Genomic DNA, 21,291 nt, shown 5'->3' with positions numbered 1-21,291 from the left:
ATAACAAAGCTTAAAAAGACAACAAAAATAATTAGACAATAACAGACAGCTGGAAACAATTAGTGATCAAGTGAACTACAACGCAGGAACAAACCAAAAAACAACTAGTGTCCAGAAAACCACAAGATGGCACTACAGCAGACATGACACAATAAAGTTGAATCTAATCTAATCTAAAATACATCATCATTCATTTTTATTTACTACAAAATTTACACTGAAATGAAATTAAAGACCTGTTGACATTAAATAACAAAAATGGAAAAGAAAATGGCTAAAACCATTATCATTTATTTTTACTTACTCTAAAAACTTAACTATAAAATTAAATTAAAAACAAACCTTTAAATAAAACTACATTTACAATGTAAACAGAAACTTGCCATAGAAAAATACCTGAAAACATAAGGCTAATCCATCAGTAATCCGTGATCTGATGACAAGCAGACAGCTGAAACACATTACCCATCACACCTGCCATGCACTGACATTTGTTTCCAAAGCACATTCACTGGCCGCCTGTGTCTGAATATCAATATCATCTTCAATATCATTTCATATATCACAAAAACTGCCACTGTTGTTGTCCAATGTAAGTTGCAGAACAATAAAACAGTTTAAAAAGGATCTATTACGCACCTTTTTACAAGATGTAAAACAAGTGACTGACGTGAGTGTTCCAGCTCAAAATACTCGACAAGTAATGTTTTAATCATGCCATTTTGGTGACTGTCACTTTAAATTCAAATGAGATTGTGACGTTTTCAAGAGAGGGCGGAGCTACAAATGCCTGTGTGTCAGCATAGCAGCAGATTTAAAACTCTGGATGGCTGCTTCTCTCTCAGGTCTGTTTATGCTAATGAGAGAGAGAGATGGTCACTAGTGGGCGGGGCTTTCTCCCTTTGGTGACATGTACAAAATGCAAATGTCAATCAAAGTGCTTCAGCAGGCTGTTTTTATTAAGGGTGATTAAAAAAAATAGAATTAATACATTTTTACCATTAGAAGCTGGCTATAATAATTTCCTCACAACTGCGTTTAAACCCCTTATAAATGTGATTTTTGCATAATAGGTGCCCTTTAAGATCCACAAATTGCTCTGTATTGGACACAGCCCTGCACTGCCACCTAAAAATGAGCACTAAAGATAGTAGACCTGACACTCAAAACAGCTTTACCCTAAATGTGTACCGAGCTGGAAGAAATCTGCAGAGTTTATTCAGTGCATCCTCTATGAACACCCTACACGTCTGCATTTCCATGAATAATCCTATGTTTTAGTTAAAAATCAATTATATATTTATTTTTAAATATATGTAAAAAATATAATAACAAAATATCAAACAACAAATGTTTATAACTTATTCTGATAAGTTATTCAGATTTCAACTAAATTTCTTAAGTCATACAAAAATTATAATTAGATATATTTTTAGTCAGATTGATTGGTGTAAGTTGAGATGACTAGAGAAGTTCACTTGATTCAACTAAAAAAGTCAAACTGACAGTACAAACAGAATCTTTCCAGAACATTTAGAGACCTTCGTTAAAAATTTTAGGAGCAAAGATGGGCCGAGATCACCAGTTTGACAACAAATAAATGACAAAATGATTGAAAAACAATGTTCCACAAAGAAAGAGAGGAAGAAATTTGGCTATTTCACCTTCAACAGTGCAGAACATCATTAAACAAATTCAAGGAAGATCTGGAAGAATTTCAGTATGTAAAGGACAATCTTAAAGGTGCAGTAGGTGATTTGCCAAAATGCTAACCGCTTAGCATATTATCTTTGGATGGCGGGGAGGGACTGCGATTCAAAGCCACACCCCCTAAAAAATCGCGAGCGTGCGCACTGCATCACAACAGCAGACAACCCACTACTTCATGTCATTCGCCAGTTAGTTAGTGCCAGCGCCATGCAGGAATTACATTTATTACTTTGCCACACTTACATGCTATTTCAGAGCGAATATTCAGAGTAGCATGGGAAACAGTATAGGAAGGCTGTCATTGTTCAAAAATGGCCCAATGTGAATATAAAAGCAACTTCAGCTCAGTAAAGCAGGTTAGGCGGAATAGCGCTATTTACTGGTGTTTTGTTGTTAAACTAAATATAAATCTACATTATAGATGCTGTCAAAGAACCTTATGAAACTGAAAATAATCACATCAATCTTTCCCCGGGGGATTTCAGTGGCTGAACAACACGACTGTGCATAGAAGTCATTCATAACAGAACACATTCACAACATAAGCTCAGCCTGACTAAGGTTTAAAACAACATGACCTGTCTAACAGTAATACTTCAGCCATGGTGTCGTCCTTCCTCCAGCGTGCTAAAGTAACTCCAATACCGATTCAGGTTTTTAAAAGTTTCAATTCAGCATTTGATTTCTCCCGGTCCGTCTAGTGACCGCGCGGCCGCTTTAAGGGCGAATTATACTCGTGCCTGGCTTTACAGTAATCGGCCCAAGCTTGGCTGTCCTTCTGCGCCTCCGGCTCCAACTCGGCATCAGCGAGCGGCCCGCAGCTCGCTCGCGCGCATGCGTTTGTGATGCAGACGGGCACGCGCTAATGGCGGATCTGCGTGAACAGATGCATGGGTGCATGACTGACCTGTTTGCAGTCCCGACATAACTAATGGCAGCAAGCATTTTGTGCACTATTAATGCGCCCTGCGCACCTCGCGTTTTAACCGCCTGCTGCACCTCGAATTTTTGCCCTTGTGCCCCGTGCTCTCGCAGCTGAAAAAAGTAAACTCTGAGCGGAAAAGAGTGTTACGTCATTCTTTTTCATTCTTCAATCAAATGAAAGCAGAGGCGGGGTTTTCACTGAGGTGACTGCAGTGTTTGTGTTGTCAAGACAACAGCGGAAACTTTTGAAGATGATTGAGAGACTTGTGGTCCCTGTTTTGAGTTATCCAGACTATTATGACTTCACAAATCTTGAATATCACGATATTATTAAATATTAAAATTAAATTAATATCAACAGCAACACTCTCGCACAATATCCATCTGATTCAGTTGTTGCCTAGCAACATAAAAGCGACTTTTTTTCTTGTCAACAAAAAAAGCAGTGAGGTGCGCCTCGCTTCGGTGTGATCGGCCCCTTACGCCCCATTCACACGGGGCTTCAGCGTCAACGCTTGACTGAAGGCGTGTCTGAAGTTGGGGCTGAAGCGATCGTCATAGAAGCATCAGCCAATGAAATTCAGTCAGCAATAGGCTACTGTCTAGTTGGTGTATTTGCATACAGCGATCTGATTGGCTGACGCTTCCGTCGGCGCTTGAAAAGTTGAGCTAGTCCCAACTTCTGCAGCGAGCAACACCTCTGAAGCGGCGCTGATGGATCCACAATGCAGTTCAGCAAAGCCTGACATCACCTATTCAAAGTGAATGGGAAGCGTTGACGCTGACACCCCGTGTGAATTGGGCGTTACTGTCCCAACTTTGTTTGAAATGTGTTGAAGGAACCAAAATTTGAATATGTGTTTACTTAAAATAAACAATAAACAATAAAAATCATGAGGAACACATTAAATAACGTTTGTTGTGTTGTCTGCAATGAAATACAAGTTAAAGTAAAGTTGGAAATCAAGACTTTCTTTTTTATTTGCGTTTTGCATACTGTCCCAATCTGATTTGGGGTTGTGTATTGTAAGTTTTATTGTTTAAATTTAGGTCGATGTGTTTGAAAATGTAAAAAAATAATAAAGAAAGTTAAAAAAAAAGAGAGTCCCTGTGGCGGTCAGTGATGAAGATCAGCATGTTTACGTTCGGTTATGTGGGTAAGGATGGGAAGGGAAGAGAGCCTATGGTTAATCACGTATCTGAGCTCATTTCTCTCTCTGCTATTGTTCCTGTTCAGTGGACTTAGAGGGCTGGGCACAATACTGCCATTACAGCACCATGACATCATCAGGCTAACCAAAGCCAGCCACACACACACATAAACACACACACACACCCACAAGACTTCTACTACAACAACACTACAGGTGTATGCACAAACACACAGGCTTGTTTTTGTGAATTACGAGGACATTCCATAGGTTTCCATTGCTTTTATCCTGTAGAAACTGTATTTTTATTTCTATCACCCTATCACAAGCCTATCCCTGAACTCAACCCTGTATTTTTATTTTCTCAAAAACACATATTCATAACTCTTGTGCTATGTTACCTGCAGCTCGTGTGATTTGCGGAGCGACTCCTGTTTGATGGTACTCGTCATGCTCTCCTTCATCTCATCCAGAATAGAGTACAGCGTGTCGAATTCCTCCTCCAAATCCGACACCACCTGTGTAGAGTTGACCTGAAACAAATTTTGAATCAAAACATAAATGACTGACCAGATCAATTTTTTAAATATGTGACGCTGAACCACAAAACCAGTCATCCGTGTGTGCATTTTTAGAGATTGAGATTTATGCATTATGTGAAAGTTGATGAAATAAGTGTGCATGTTTAGAATAGGACACAATTTGCCCGAGATGAAACTATTTTCACCAAAATCACCTGTAGAGTTGTCTAAATTAAGATCTCAGCAGTGCATATTACTAATCAAAAATGCATTAGATATATTTGCAGTAGGATATTTAAAAAATATCTTCATAGAACAAGATTTTTACTTAATATTCTAATGATTTCTAGCAATCAAATCCATCATTTTGACCTAAACAATGTATTTTTGACTAATATAAGACTGGTTTTGCTGTTTGTTTTAATTTAATACTTTATTAATGTAATTAAGTTAGAGCTATTTTATTTTTCTAGCTATCCTAGACCGCTTGGATCATCTCAAAACGGGTTTATATATATCAGAACTGCCTTAATCCTTCGTGGCATAAATTCAACAAGGTGCTGGAAATAATCCTCTGAGATTTACTCCATATTGACATGATAGCATCACGCAGTTGCTGCAGATTTGTCGGCTGCTCATCCATGATGCCAATCTCCCGTTCCACCACATCCCAAAGCTGCTTTATTGGACTGAGGTCTGGTGACTGTGTAGGCCATTTGAGTACAGTGAACTCATCGTCATGTTCAAGAAACCAGTCTGAGATGATTCACGCTTTATGACATGGTGTGTTATCCTGCTGGAAGTTGCCTTTAGAAGATGGAGACACTGTGCTCATAAAGGGATGGACATGGTCAGCAACAAAAGTCGGGTAGGCTGTGGTGTTGACACGATGCTCAATTGGAACTAATGAGCCCAAAGTGTGCCAAAAAAATATCCTCCACACCATTACACCAGCACCACCAGCCTGAACTGCTGATACAAGGCAGGATGGATCCATGCTTTCATGTTGTCGACACCAAATTCTGACCCGAGCATCCGAATGTGGCAGCAGAAATGGAGACTCATCAGAGCAGGCAACGTTTCTCCAATCTTCCTTTGTCCAGTTTTGGTGAGCCTGTGTGAATTGTAGTCTCAGTTTCCTGTTCTTAGCTGACAGGAGCGGCACCCGGTGTTGTCACCTGCTGCTGTAGCCCATCTGTTTCAAGGTTGGATGTGTTGTGTGTTCAGAGATGCTCTTTTGCAGACCTCAATTGTATCAAGTGCTTATTTGAGTTACTGTTGTCTTTCTATCAGCTGGAACCAGTCTGGCCATTCTCCTCTGACCTCTGGCATCATCAAGGCAATTGTGCCCACAGAACTGCCGCTCACTGGATATTTCCTCTATTTTAGAGCATTCTCTGTAAACCCTAGAGATGGTTGTGCGTGAAAATCCCAGTAGATCAGCAGTTTCTGAAATACTCAGACCAGCCTGGAACCAACAACCATGCCACGTTCAAAGTCACTTAATTCAATTTTCTTCCCCATTCTGATGCTCGGTTTGAACTGCAGCAGGTCATCTTGACCATGTCCACATGCCTAAATGCACTGAGTTGCTGCCATGTGATTGGCTGATTACAAATTTGCGTAAACAAGCAGTTGGACAGGTGTACCTAATAAAGTGGCCTCTGAGTGTATATGTGCATGGACAAAGATAGCTCAGTGTGTTGGTTCTCTTTCATCCCTTATGTAATGCATTATGTAATAAATGATATCGCAGTACCTTGCGGCAGATTAAATGTGTGTTTGCGGGTGTATCCGCTGCTGTTCAGTGTTGCTGAGTTCGTGCTGTTAAAGTGCTCACCTGAACCCGATCCAAAGTGTGATTCAGCGTTTCAATGAAATTATGGAGCTCCTCATTTTTGTTTGCTAATGTGGCGATTATCCTCTGTAAGGCATCCTGTGAAAGAAAGCAAAAACACTTTAAACACAAGTAACAGTATCTCAGTCAGAGTCATCATCAGAACTAACGCAATACAATACACAGTTCTAATGTTAAATTGAGCTGAATCTAGTTTCAGTGACACTCATAAGCATCACATGCAAATCAAGATAGAACATTTAGAAAAAGCATTTAGTTTAGAAACACAGAAAAGCCCTCAGAGGAGCAGAGATTTCATTAAAAAGAAAAAATATGCATCCTTAAACAGAGCAATTACTAGGGGTGTCAAATCGAAATCGATCGAAATTTATGCTCAATTTCGATTATCGAATCAAAAATTAGAATCGTCGATGCTGCCACGCCCCCATGTCACGTCAGCTTGGCTTGCCAAGCGGGTAAAAAACAGGCTTGTTGAAGTGCTTGTTAAACTGCAGACGCAGGAGACCCGTCGACAGAGCTTAAACCCTCTCCTCTTTCAATGAAGTCGCTGGTGTTTAAGCATTTTGGATTTCCAGTGAGTTATGTTGACAGCGTTCGTGTTGTCGACAAAAAAAAAACACAGTTTTGCAAGCTCTGCTATGTATGTATTACGTACGGTTCGTCCGATAGACAACACCGGCATCACGATCCTCCGCCCGCCCCCGTTGCAAATCCGCTCGCGAAAAGTTCACACTCAGGCCCTGTTTACACTGTCTTTGTTTTTAAATGGCGTTTTAGAACGACAACGATTTGACATCCACAGTGGCGTGTAGCATTTCTGAGCAGCCCTCCTTCCTCTCTACCTCTGAAAATGCACATCACGTGACCACACAGACACAGACGCACACACACAGCCATGCGCTCGAGACAGCAGGTCCAGGCAGTCAGAGGACTGCTTCAATCTTTCACTCACTTGTACTTCGTCATTTTAGCGAACACCTCAGATACTGTTGGCTGGTTCCTGTTAGTTGTGCGTCTTTTTTATCGACGCCACTATAACGACACAGATCACTGCCTATTCACGAGTCCCGCAGAAAAGTGATTGACAGGTGGTCATTATGTGTGTATCTTGCCTTTATTCATTTACTGTATGATTTGTTTATGGGTAAAACAAAGACCATGCAGGTCAGGTAGTTTAAACGGTAGGCTACAAATAATTAATTGGTCATTAATGAATTAATTATTCATTATCAAAAATGTAATCGAATTGTGCATTTAGAGTCGAAAATGTAATCGAATCGAGGATTTGGAGGATCGTGACACCCTTAGCAATTACTAATTATTTTGCTGTAAAGTATCAGCCATTGCTCTTCCCTCTTTACTTTCTCTGTAAAGCAGAAACACACTCCGCTAGATCTGTGTATCACGCTTTTAAACAGCATGCTTGTTGATGAAAACTAGAGATAAAGGACCAGAAAATGAACACACACCTTCAGCTGGAGGATTTAAAGAAAATATGAACATTTCAAAAGGCAATCATCATGTCTAACGTCTATGCTTGTACACATTTAATGAATGAAACAGCGATCTTTTCTAAACTGCATCACTGTATTACGTTTTAAAACCAGCACTATTTATATCAGCCTTGATTTTGTACAGCAGAAAACATCTGACCTTTTTTTTAATATACATCTCTATCTATCCTCGGAGGTTTGTTCAGCGTGTCCTATATAGCAACTCATGCGGAAATCTCTCAGATGCACTGCTGAGGAATAACATGCTCTTTTATTTGCTTTGCACTTTAGAAAAATCCCTTATTATTATTCTTATCATTCAGTCATTCATGTTCTTTCGCCTAGTCCCTTATTTATCAGGGGTTGCCACAGCTGAATGAACTATTCTGGCATATGTTTTATGCAGTGGATGCCCTTCCAGCCGCAACCCAGTACTTGGAAACACCCATACTCTTATTCACACACACACACATACACTACGGCCAATTTAGTTTATTCAATTTACCTATAAAGCATGTGTTTGGACTGTGGGGGAAAAAAAACATGCCAACACGGGGAGAACATGCAAACTCCACACAGAAATGCCAACTGGCCCAGCCGGGACTTGAATTAGCGACCTTCTTGCTGTGAGGCAGCAGTGCTAACCACTGAGCTACCAAGCCGCCCTTGTCATGACTTATTGGTCATATTTTTTACAGTGTAGTTTTAATTAGAATTTAAGTGTGTGATCGGTTTATTTGCATTTTAATTAGTTTAAATTAATGCACCGTTGTTAATCAGTTAAATTAAGTTTCCTGCATAAACTTCGGATTTATTAAACATTATTTTAAGGTGAGTGATTGCAAACAATGTATACGGGCTGAATTTAAACAAAAAATGAAGTTGAACATTACTAAATTTAATCAGTTTATATTGAGCCCATATAAATTGTTTGCAATCACTATATACTATATATATATATACTATAATACTATATACTATAATACTATACACTATATATTACAATAATGCCTTTTTTTCAGTGTAGAAGCCACACGTCTAAACTTTAAGTCTGCCAATGTGCAAACTGTTGTATGGTTTTCTATAATTAACTGTGGGGTTTCACAAACACAAAAACTAAAATAACTGACATGGCCAAGTAAGAAGTGCACAGAAATGCAGTGTGTAATTCTCTGAAGGAGAAACATAGTGATGCAGCTTTCCATGACAGGGCCATATATGCAAAGATAATCAAATTTCAGTGAAAGCGAAGGACGATCCTCTGGTCACAGGTGGGGAAACAACGAATGGACATATTCGTGGCTCAAGAAATGAGGTTTAAAATGCATTGAAATAAATAGTCATTGAATTTACTTTTTTTAAGGTTCAGTGGTTGCAAACAATTTATTTGGGCTGAATTTAAGCAAATAAATTAAGCTGAATATTAGTTTTGTACAGTTAAGTAAACAAACAATACTGAATGTAGTTTGTTTGTTTAAATTCAGCCCATATTTTCTGTGTGCAATCAGTTTACCTTGAAAAAAAAGTAGCAAATCAAATGAATCATTTTTTATTTCCATCTTGTTGCCTTAAAACTTTGAGTTTAATCAAAATAACCTTTCTGCTTGTCTCAACTTGCATCAATCAAACTGATTCAAAATATTGAGTTTTTTAATAATTATTTTTTAGGGGTTTTCACCTTTATTGATAGAACAGTGGAGATATAGAGACAGGAAAGTGTGGGGAGCAGAGATAGGGGAAGGATCAGCAAAGGACCTCGAGACGGGAATCGAACTCGGGTTGCTGCAAGCACCTCTGTGCTATGTGTCGACGCACTAACCACTAGGCTAGGGATGGGCAAACTTGATCCTCGAGGGCCGGTGTCCCTGCAGAGTTTTGTTCCAACACTAGTCAAACACACCTGAACAAACTAATCAGTGTCTTCAAGATCACTTGAACTCTATAGGGAGGTCTGTTTGAATAGGGTTGGAGCTAAACTGTGCAGGACACCGGCCCTCCAGGACTGAGATTGCCCACCCCTGCACTAGGCTATTGGCGCCGACTCAAAATATGAAGTTAAACTGTTTACATTTTTTTTTAAATGGACACCAGATGAATGTATTAAAATGACTTAAATCAACATAGAAATGTTTGTTGTCTTGACTTGTTGTCATTAAATTTTTTACAGTGTAGCGAATGCAGAGAGTCTGATCAGAGAAACCCAATATCCTTATCTGATCAGATGCTGAGAGAGAGAAAGAGAGAGAGAGAGAGAGAGAGAGAGAGAGCAGCACACCATGATTAAGCAGACTGAGGGATTACTGCACTCTATGTTTAGCCTAAAGAACAATCACTCCAATTAACTAACAAAGAATAATAGTATGCATTTAAAGCATACGCTACACCATAACATAACATAAACATCAAAGCAAAACCATTGCGAAACAACAACACCAGTTAAATTATTATTATTACTGCAGAATTAATTCCTTGGTTCTTATTGCTTCTTTGGTATGATATGAACAGAAATATTCACACACCAATCGAAGCTGATGCATAAATACGCAAGGATTCGTAAAATGAAGATGATTCATTTCTAAATGACAGATAACTTTTATTAATCTTTTTTTTTCATTTGTGAATTACGTTTTATCAAATTACACACACACACACACACACACACACACACACACATATATATATATATATATATATATATATATATATATATATATATATATATATATATATATATATATATATATATATATATATATATATTATGTGAAATTATTTATTTTGAGGAAAGTCTTGCTAAAGCCACATCGAGTAGATATAATGAACAATTCCAAATGTAATATTTTGCACATTTTGCAATGAAATTTGATAATAGGTATATCTAATATTTATACAGGTATACCAATTATATACTCAAAAAAAAGACATTTGCTGTTTGTTCAAACTAAAAATGAGCTGAAAAAACACAATTCCCCATTTATTTTGGGACAACTTAATTGTTTTATGTTCAATCCACTTACATTTGTAAAAACTAATAAGTAACTTCATTTCTTTACGTTGTCCCAACACAAATCAAATGTGTGGAAGCCAGTATTTTTAACAGTGTACCTAACAGGCACATGATATATGTTGTAGATCAAATATTATCCAAAATGAACAGCATAAAAACTAACCACAAGCAGCAAGATATGACAATGATGTACTTTGCTAAGCTATGTCTTAATATAAATGCATATACTGCAATGTGAATACAAAAAATAAGTGTGCAGCAATGCTAATCAATACTACCCGCCTCATCACTAAACTGCATTGCAATGACTGTTCAGACACAGTCAACAATAGGGTAGAGCCTGAATGACGCAGAGCTTACTATTCTGGTCAGACGTCCCTAAACCCTTCAAATCCAGACCACACTGTAAAGTCTGACTCCAGGAGAGAGTGATGGTTGAGGATAAGGAGTTCTGGGACTAATCCAGAGAAAGAGAGAGAGGCTACTCTTGGGTCACTCAGTGGAGAACATCACTAGTTCACACTGTACGAATTTAACCCTGATTTATCACTTAACAAAAGCCAGAAACCAGAAGTAAATCAGATTGCGTGAGCGACAATCACACAGTGTGAATAATCAAATACATGAGAATCTCAGACGCCTGTGAAATATTTGGCATGCTAAATATCTGGACTTATCGGCGATCTCAAATCATGCTGTGTGAAATGAGTTCTGACTAAAAAAAACATCTCCGATCGATGACCAACAGCCAATGAGAGAGCACTATATCACAATAAATAAGCTTTAAAATAGCTTTAAACAGAAACAAAGAAACATTTGCTCGATCAGTCACAGCAAGAGCACATTGCAAAATAATTTATTGAGTAATTTACTTATTAATTAATTTTTCTCTCAGCTCCGCAAAACATTTCCTCCTCCATAATCTACTTTTCTTTTTGCCCTTTTTGCAGGGACCATTTGAATAGTATTATTTAAGATATTTATAGCAGGGTACCACTTCCAGTCTCACTCATTTTGAAGCTCAATTTGTAGCTCATTTGCAGGTAAATATCGTGATAATACAGTATATATCATGATAAAAGCATCAAAAATGTATCGCAGCAAGAAAATTTCATACCGGCAAAAGCCTATAACAGCAAATCCCTTGTCTCTCACAGCACATGACTAGGAAATTAAACTAAAAACCGAAATGGCTTATTGTATTTTGGCTAACATTTACACAAAAATAACATTTTGGCAGCCTGAAAATTTTAGAAAAAGATGACTGTTATCGTCTCTGTGTAAACTACAGACTTGAGATTTAGCGACTTTAAATCTAAACAAAGCATAAAAACAACAATTACAATATAAATCCTCTTCCCTTTATTTCTAACACCTATACCTCTTTTTTCTGTGTATTTAATTGTACTTTTTTGGCGGCCAAAAATGCAAGCTTTTGAAAATAATTAGGTTTTAATCAAATTTCGCAATAATAAAAAAGGTAATTTTAGAAAAAGTTTACTGTTATCATCTCTGTGTAAACTACAAACATTTGATTTAGTCAACCCAGGCTCATTATTGATACATACCACTATATCCATTTCTGGACAGTGCCAAATACGTCCCAGGAGCTTCTTTTTTTGCTAATTTTGTTTTCGCAAAACCCCCACTTTTATGCTTTTTCAGATCCCAAATTTCTCTCGCGAATTCCATTTGTGCCTGCTATTCTCACGTAAATCCACCAGAGGCCGCTGTTGACTGACTGACTGACTGACTGACTGACTGACTGACTGACTGAACGACTGACCCACCACCCCTTCCCTAAACCCAACCAATAGTGTTTTAAAAAGCACTGATTGACCAATGTATACCCACTTCCCTAATCTCAACCGATAGTGTTTTCGAAAGCAATCCAGAAAAATAAAGCCCTCGTGGTCGCCTGATTTCACTACGTTTTCAGATTTTCCCACATTCTCACCCTGTTTTTCACTTGTTTATTTTATTTTTTGCCTTTTGTTTTACCTGCTTTCTGAAACCGTTCTTCACCGGACTCGAACCTCGTCATTGTGGTACGCAGCGAGCCACTGCACAAACTGGTAACAGCAGAAAAGCCGTCCACACGAAGGTAAGCGGTCAGCCGGTAGCGCAAAAAGAAACTGAAGCCATCAGCAGCTCCTCCCCGTATTGTTTATTTGAAGATGAAAAGCAGCCATAAGTAACTCTGGCTACATAATTCTCCAGAAATATATGCAGGGGTACATATTCACAATGAGCCTGTGTTGAGTTTAGTGACTCAAAGTGTAAAACAAAGCGTAAAAACTACGACTACAATATAAATCCTCTTCCCTTTATTTAGAACACCTATTCCTCTTTTTTCTGTGTATTTAATTGTACTTTTTTTGGCGGCCAAAATTGCAAGCTTTATAAAATAATATTTCGCATTAACAAAAGAGTCGATTTTGACTTTAAATCTAAACAAAGCATAAAATACACAATTACAATATAAATCCTCAACATGTATAATTATTTTGTGCATTTAATGTACTTTTTTTAAAGAGACAACCCACTGTCAGCAAACAAAACATGCTTAAGATGACACATCAGGACATGTGATGCATGAAGAAAAACAAAGAAATTAAACAAACAATCACGTGAGCAGATCTGGAAACACTGCCACTGATGTTTGTCTCTGTCATGTTTGCCATTCAGCTGAGTGTTAAAACCGCTATAGATCTGTCGAAAGATTCACACACTTGAAACTGTGTCTCTGCAACATTCAGCTTGCACTTCCACTTTCGTCAACACACAACTATTGACAGTCAACGGCAAAGAGAAACATGAGAGCTGACCCAGATTAGACATATAAGACACGTTAGCTTCCAGCTATCTGTATTTGCTCTTTGACCACCACAAGATCCACACCCTGAACTGCAGAAGTGAATGCAGCATAAAGAATACGCTTTGCTTTTGTGACAGATTCACTAGCATGTAAACCTGATCTAACTTTCAGGGGCTGCAATCTGATCCCGTCAGGCTTTCGCAGACTGCTGGACTTTTAGAGGAGCTTCAGTTTGAGTTCCAGGTGAACGGCGTGGCTGAAAAGTCCAACCGTCGCGTCTTACAACCTCTGTGAAATCAGACTCCTTTGCAAGACCCATAATGAAATGACCCACTTCCCTACAACACAGTCAGATTTCACTCATGTACAAGGATATTCCTTCCTCTAATCCAGTGGTTCCCAAAGTGGGGGTCGCAGGACAATGACAGGAGGACTAATAGACTAATAGAAAATTTATTTTATTAAACTATTTAAAGTACTATATTTATTCCATAACCCACAGAACATAAAAATAGTAGTTAATAGTTACACAAAAAAACAACTACATGCAAATAAAAAGCCATCAGTCTTCGAATTATTTTTCATAGGATTGTTTGTTTATGTTAGAGCAGCAGGTTTAACTTGGTGACACCTTTATGGCAATCAAATACATTAAAATTAAATACAGGCCACAACTGAATATTGAGAGAGATCTCTGAGTGGCGGTCTCCAAAATTAAATCAAAAAGAGTCTTGTGCTGAAAACATTGTGTCCATCAGTCTCATTAGGTGAGGTTAACATTAAGTTAAACAAATTAATAAATGACTATTTTAAATTATAACCTATGGTTGTTAAATTGTGGCACTTTTATGTTGTCAGTATGCTCAAGTTTATATAGGCATATCATTGTGTGTGCAACACTTATTTAAATATAATAATTTAAATGAATAAATAAATAATATTGTGAGGGTCACGAGTCACTGGCATTGTTATATAATATACAGTTGAAACCAGAAGTTTACATACACTCTATAAGATAAGATAAGCATTTTTTTTAAATGTCTGGTGTTAAAAAATACTAAACGTTTACTATTTTAGGTTTGTTAGGATAACCTAAATGATTTACATTTGCTAAATGCCAGAATACTGAGAGAATTGGTTTTTTTTTTTGAGAATATTTTATTAATTTCTACACATTTAAAAGTTTACATACATTTCCTCTGTATTTTTTAGCTTAGCTTTTAAACTGTTTAACTTTGGTCAAATGTTTTGGGTATCCTTCCACAAGCTTCTCACAATAGTTTGCAGGAATTTTGGCCCATTCCTCCTGACAAAATTGGTGCAACTAAGGCCCCGTTTACACTAGTGCGTTTTAGTTTGAAAACGCATAAGTTTTGCTACGGTTACGCCATCCGTCCACACTACGCCGGAGTTCTCGAGCGCCGAAAACAGAGCTTTTTGAAAACGCTGGAGAGGCCGTTTTCATTCTAAAACGCTGCTGCTCCGTCTCAGTGCGGATGGGGAAAGACGGAGACATCTGAAAACGGAGGCGGATCTGATTGGGGCTTTTCCTCAATATTAAGTAGCCCACACACAGTTCAGTCACGCATCCTCTTCTTGTAAGTTCAGACTTCGCAAGTTTGATCAGCTGCAGTCTCCCCTTTCTCAGTTTGATATGGAAAACATACCGAGGACACGGGTAAATCTTCAAAGGGAACAGTGTACTTTATAACTTCATTCACATCACCTTGGCTACGTTGTTTCACTTTCTCAACAATAAAATGTAAACATGATTTAAGGAACTGCCTATTTTCTTTTTAATATTAGCAACTTAACAGACAGCAGAAATGTTGAGGCGTTGTGCTGAATATATGAGCGTCATCTTCACTGTGTGGATATTTATAACAAAACGGAGCCGATAACAACTGCCTCCTTTCAATTTCAGTGAAAATACGAAACACAGCCTCTCTTTTGCTGAATATCAGTTTTAATAATCGATAATTATAAAAGTATAACATACAATAAGTTTATACATTGTAGGAAATAAAGGCAAGCGATCAGTCAATGTACCTGGATTAATCATTAACTTATCTTTGCGCTTAACCAAAACATGTTACCCGTGAACAAGTAACTTAATAGATTACAATGATCAAAGTCAGGGAATTGGCCTATGTCGTTAGATAAAGACAACAACATGAATGAAATATCACGTTTAGCAAATATAGTGAGATTAGATCCAGCGGGAGATGCGTGATGAGCAGTCCGACAAGCAGAGCTCTCATCTGGGTAGAAATGCTGGAGCGCTTGCCCGAGAGTGTGTGTGTGGTCATGTGATATGCGTTTTCAGCGTTTTGGTGTGGACGGAGAGCAGTTCAGAAACGCTGGGTAAAACGCGAGTGTGGACGCGGATCGTTTTCATTCTACAACGCCGTTTTAAAACTAAAACGCACTAGTGTAAACGGGGCCTAAGTCAGATTTGTTGGCTGTCTTGCCAACTCTGCCCACACATTTTCTACAGGATTGAGCTCAGGGCTTTGTGATGGCCACTCCAAAACATTCACTCTGTTGTCCTTAAACCACATTTTAACTAATTTGGCAGTATGCTTAAAGTCATGGTCTGTTTGGAAGACCCATTTGTGGGTAAGTTTTAATTTCCTGGCTGATGTCTTGAGATGTTGCTTCAGTATTTCTACATAATGTTCTCTCTTCATGATGCCATCTATGCTGTAAAGTGGACCAGTCCCTCCTGCAGCAAAACAGCCCCACAACATGATGCTGTCACCCCCATACTTCACAGTTGGGATGATGTTCCTAGGCTTGTAATCTTTCCCCTTTGTCCTCCAAATGTAGCACTGGTCATTATGGCCAAACAGTTCAATCTTAGCTCCATCAGACCACAGGACATGTCTCTAAAAATTATTCTGTTTCCCAGTGTAATTTAGCAAATTGTAATCAGGCTTTTTTTATTGATTCTGGCTTGTTAATTTTCCCATGTAGTCACACAAGGAAGCAGTGTGTTTAGGGTTTCCTTAAATACTATTCTACAGTTGTGCCTCCAATGAACTCAAATGTTGTCAATTAGCTTCCAAAACCTTGACATCATCATCTGAGCTTTTTTCAGAGGCAAAATAATCTTATTGTATGTAAACTTGACTTTCAAGAAAAGTTATAACAATTTCTCAAAAAATATCTCTCTCATTATTCTGCTATAAGGCATAAATTAGAGCATAAATTAAGCAGAAAATCTCATTTTAAAATCTACATCTTATATCAGTGTAATAACACATATTAGCCTACCGAATGGGCCACAATCACACTGTGCTACTGTTATTTAAAATACATATAGCACTTAACATAATTTCTTATGTAACAAGAGATCAGCCCATGTACACATCTTATTCTTATATAAATCCTCACTTTCTTTCTCCTGAATATAGCTACAGGTCAAACCCTATTTTTAAAACACAATTAACTTCAATGTCAATCCACAAAGGCCACAAAAACAGATAATATATAGAGTAAATAAGGTATATTTGTTTACATTTCGTTGTTATGAAAGCAAGACAAGTGTCTATTTCAAAAGCTCTAACGCTACGGTTATTAACGGTGCTGCGTACACGATGAGCAAGATAATGAGCGTTCAACCTCAATATAAAGCCGAGATATTTCAGATATTTGATTTTAAAGGGACACTTACTTTCTGAGAGTCCATTACGAGGATAGCAAAACGATTGAATCCAGTTCATGAACAGGGAAAAAGGTCGGTACTAGGGAGCGATGAAGGAGCTCGATGATTCCCTTTGGAGCAGGGAGTGAACTGCGCATGTGCATTGTGTGTCTTTCTATGCGGCATGACGTCACCGCCAGTGTGTGCGCTCGGATCTATACACGGGTTTTTGTGACTACAAGACGACCGGTCAGGTTACACACACAAGGGGCCCACTTCTCTTTTGGCGACACAATTCAAACACAATGTCAATAATTAAGTAGTTATGTTCAAATCGACCGCACTGTGATCGATCAAAGGGGTAGTTCCCACAAAAATGAACAATTGCTCACCATTTACTCACTCTCTAATGCCTATTTTATGTATTTATGATAGCCTTTTCTATTTATGTATTTGTTTTATTATGCTTTTACGCATCGACAAAATACATACAGCAGGTTTAATCATTAATATGAGAATATAAACCAAAAGAAAAGCAAAAAAATTAGATTAAATGTTGCTTATGTATTTATATAAGGTGCTTGTGTGAGATTGTTATGAGCATTTGATATATAATTGACTTATAAGATCAATATTAGATCCTTAAATGTGTGCCTACACTCACCGGCCACTTTATTAGGTACCTGTCTAATGGTGAGGGGGAGATTTTCTTGGCACTCTTTGGGCTCATTAGTCATTAGTACCAACTGAGCATCGTGTCAACACCACAGCCTACCTGAGTATTGTTGCTGACCATGTCCATCCCTTTATGAACACAGTGTCTCCATCTTCTGATGGCTACTTCCAGCAGGATAACGCACCATGTCATAAAGCGTGAATCATCTCAGACTGGTTTCATGAACATGACAATGAGTTCACTGTACTCAAATGGCCTCCACAGTCACCAGAGCTCAATCCAATAGAGCGCCTTTGGGATGTGGTGGAACGGGAGATTGGAATCATGGATGTGCGGCCGACAAATCTGCAGCAACTTCGTGATGCTATCATGTCAATATGGAGCAAAATCTCTGAGGAATATTTCCAGTACCTTGTTAAATCTCTGCCACGAAGGATTAAGGCAGTTCTGAAGGCAAAAGGGGGTCCAACCCGGTACTAGTAAGGTGTACCTAATAAAGTGGCCGGTAAGTGTATATGGTTTGAGTTAGAAAGAAAAGAGAAGGGATAAAAACATTATAAGAAATAACAACAATAATATGGGAATTAATGTTAGTTGGTAGAAGATGATAATTTATAAAGGCTGTAATTAAAAAGGAGAGAAAATTGCTAAGAAAAATGCATGAGATTAAATAAATTAATAAGGAGAAAAAGAAAAGAAGTAGCATTTAAAAATGTCTTCTGAAGAAAATTTGGGGAAAAGCAGTTACTGACAGGACCACATAAAATAATATGGAAGTAAATTTTCAAACATTTTTCAAAACATCTTCTTTTGTGATCGACAGAAGACAGAAACTCTAAAAGGTTTAGAACAATACACGATGAGTAAATGATTACTGATTTTTCATTCTGGATGAACCGTCCCTTTAAGAAGATCATCCTTGACAGTTTGATAGTAACACTAAAATAAAAATAATGTATTTCATTGCTTGACTTTTTTATTTATATTAATACAGAGAATACCAAACAGTGCTTCTTTTAAACTATTCCTTTTTGGAGACAAATAAAAATAATAATAATAATAAATAATAATAATAATAATGATAATAATAATAATAATACCCATGTCATTTTATGGATTATAGTGAAATAAAAATTAGATGGAAAATATGCAAAAGAAGTATATTTAGGTGTAAATAGCAGAAAGGGACCGTCCACTCCCCCCGATAAGAATGCTGGAAAAAACTGTCATTAGTATTTTAGTAGCTTTAGTTTCCATTTTGGCGGTTCATTCCGCTGTGGCGACCCTGGATTAATAAAGGGATTAAGCCGACAAGAAAATGAATGAAGAATGAATAGTTCCTGTGGATGTCAATGTTTTTTTCCCCCAGTATTTTTCAGTATATTTTGTTTTGTGTTCAACAGAAGAAAGACGTTCATAAAGGTTTGGAACCACTTGAGTGTGATGAAATGATGAACTTTAATTTTTGGGTGAACTATTAAAGACCAAAGCGAGAAAAGGAAGAACTGCTGCCACACAGTGGACTGACATACACATGACACCTCCAATACAGAGTCATGATGAATAATCACTGATATTCAGAGGGTTTAATGCTTCTCTAGTAGAGGTTTGATCCAGATTACCCCATCATCACACTTACCTTGAAATTTCTAGCAAATATGAAGAGCTTAGGGCGTCACGGTGGCGCAGTGGGTAAGCACAATCGCCTCACAACAAGAAGGCCGCTGGTTCAAGCCCCGGCAAGCTTTTGTGTGGAGTTTGCATGTTCTCCCTGTGTTGGCCTGGGTTTCCTCCAGTTTCCCCCAAAGACATGTGGTATAGGTGAACTGGGTAAGCTAAATTGTTTGTAGTGTATGTGTGTGAATGAGTGTGTATGGGTGTTTCCCAGTGATGGAAGGGCATCCGCTGCATAAAACATATGCTGGATAAGTTGGCGGTTCATTCCCCTGTGGCAACCCCAGATTAATAACGGATTGAACGAAATGAACGAAGAGCTTGACTGATCTTTGATGAAGTTGCACACCACAATTAAGAACCATGAAGAAACATAATTCTGAAGTAAACATCTAATATAATTTCCGATATGACCATTAAAGCCACTGACATACAGAACTTGTGTTGTCCTTGTGTAGTAAATAGATAAATAACACAAATAATAATACGGAGAAATACAGAATTGCTCATGGAGTTGTATGGCAAGCCAAATTAGCTCAAATTGCACTCAACTTTACTCATTATGGCATTTTTACTGGCGAGAATTTAATCACAGAACTCTCAAATAAAATTTTTACTATTACGAATGCACTAGCAGAGCTCTATAATTAAATTAGTAAGCTCTTTTTGTAATTGTACAATCAAAAGTTGAATTACACAGCTCTATATTTGAAGGCACAGTATGTCATTTTGGCCACTAGAGGGTGTGTATTCACAACAAACAAAGGTATAAAGCAAGTGTGCCGCAAGCCTACGTTTGAGTGAAGGTTTCGGCCGTTAGATCGCCCCCTGGGGGCTGGCTGCAGTACAAGTCATAAAGCCCGCCTCCTCCGTGTTAATGAAGGAGACTTGAGCCCAAATAAAAAAAAATATTACACTTGCAATAAAATGTCCCGAAAGATAGTTCTGGTCGATTAAGGCACTGGTTATTGTGCTGAAATAGGTGCAGATCTTCATTTTTGTAAACAGTTTGTTTTTAGCAGTAATTTAATGCTGGGCGTGTCATCGTGATTGACAGCTGTGATTGACAGTTTCTCAAAGCGCGGCGTCTGAGCTTCGGCAGGAGACTGAAGTAGACTGAAATGTTATTATTCGATTTCTGTGTTATTTTACCATGACAAAATGAGTTCAGCAGTAAACTATAGTTTCTGACATACATGATCCTGGTGGAACACTGTTTATTCGCTAAGTTCAGGGCTTTTTTCGGGCTTTATTAGTTTGCTGATACACGCCTAGCCACCCAGATAGCAAAACACAGTTCCGGCTAGATTCTCGCCTGCCGGAGACTTATCTCTTAGAGCTCAGACTGACTAATGTTACCTCTGCTGGACCTACTCCGGATGCCTGGACTCACTACCCAATTCCAGCCCGAGTCAATCGAGCCAGATGCGGCGGCCGAGCGAGCAGGCGCTGCCGCATGCGAGCCGGAATCAGCCCGCGACGCCGCGAGTAACTTAAGTTATGCGCTGCGGCCTGGAGCTGGCGCGATTGAATATATAAAACCCTCATATTTGTTAACGTTATTACATCCATTTGTGTTGATATGACAGCAAACGCATGCTGAGAAGTTCGGGGGGCGTGGTTGATTTTACATAAAGCGTTTGATTGGAAGCTCGACTCCGCTCATTTTCGCGGCTCCTCCTCTGGCTCCATCAGACAATCCTTCTGCGCATGTCTGGCTCCAATTTCAGCAGTCTTTTGCGACAGTTTGTGCCCGTCAAGCAGGCGTTTTGCCCTCAAGGCGTTCAATGGGAAAAAGGGCTGTCGCGTCGTC

General features: G+C 38.3%; 2 protein-coding genes across 28 annotated transcripts in view; one reads left to right on the top strand and one right to left on the bottom strand.

Annotated features, from left to right (window-relative positions):
* fsd1l (fibronectin type III and SPRY domain containing 1-like) overlaps positions 1-17,280 on the bottom strand; it is a 45,698-nt gene extending 28,418 nt beyond the window's left edge. For 26 of the 27 annotated variants that reach the window (XR_015489788.1, XR_015489787.1, XR_015489791.1 and 23 more), the window contains exons 1-3: positions 17,159-17,280; positions 6,147-6,242; positions 4,187-4,318 (exon numbers count right to left, since the gene is read on the bottom strand). Coding sequence is in view for 4 of the 27 variants with exons in the window: in XM_087250861.1 (XP_087106987.1) it covers positions 4,187-4,318; positions 6,147-6,242; positions 17,159-17,173 (243 nt within the window). In the remaining 23 variants the exon portion in view is untranslated. The remainder of the gene's footprint in view (positions 1-4,186; positions 4,319-6,146; positions 6,243-17,158) is intronic. The other variant, NM_001365569.2, reaches the window with a different exon arrangement.
* The window catches only part of kiss1rb (KISS1 receptor b), a 360,900-nt gene that overhangs the window by 82,092 nt on the left and 257,517 nt on the right, over positions 1-21,291 (top strand). The window lies entirely within an intron of this gene.

Source organism: Danio rerio, chromosome 5, assembly GCF_052040795.2.
Source record: "Danio rerio strain M-AB ecotype USA chromosome 5, GRCz13ab, whole genome shotgun sequence".
In the NCBI taxonomy this organism is placed as follows: Eukaryota; Metazoa; Chordata; class Actinopteri; order Cypriniformes; family Danionidae; genus Danio; species Danio rerio.
Note: the sequence above shows the minus strand (reverse complement) of the source record. Positions and strands in the feature narration are given on the sequence as shown.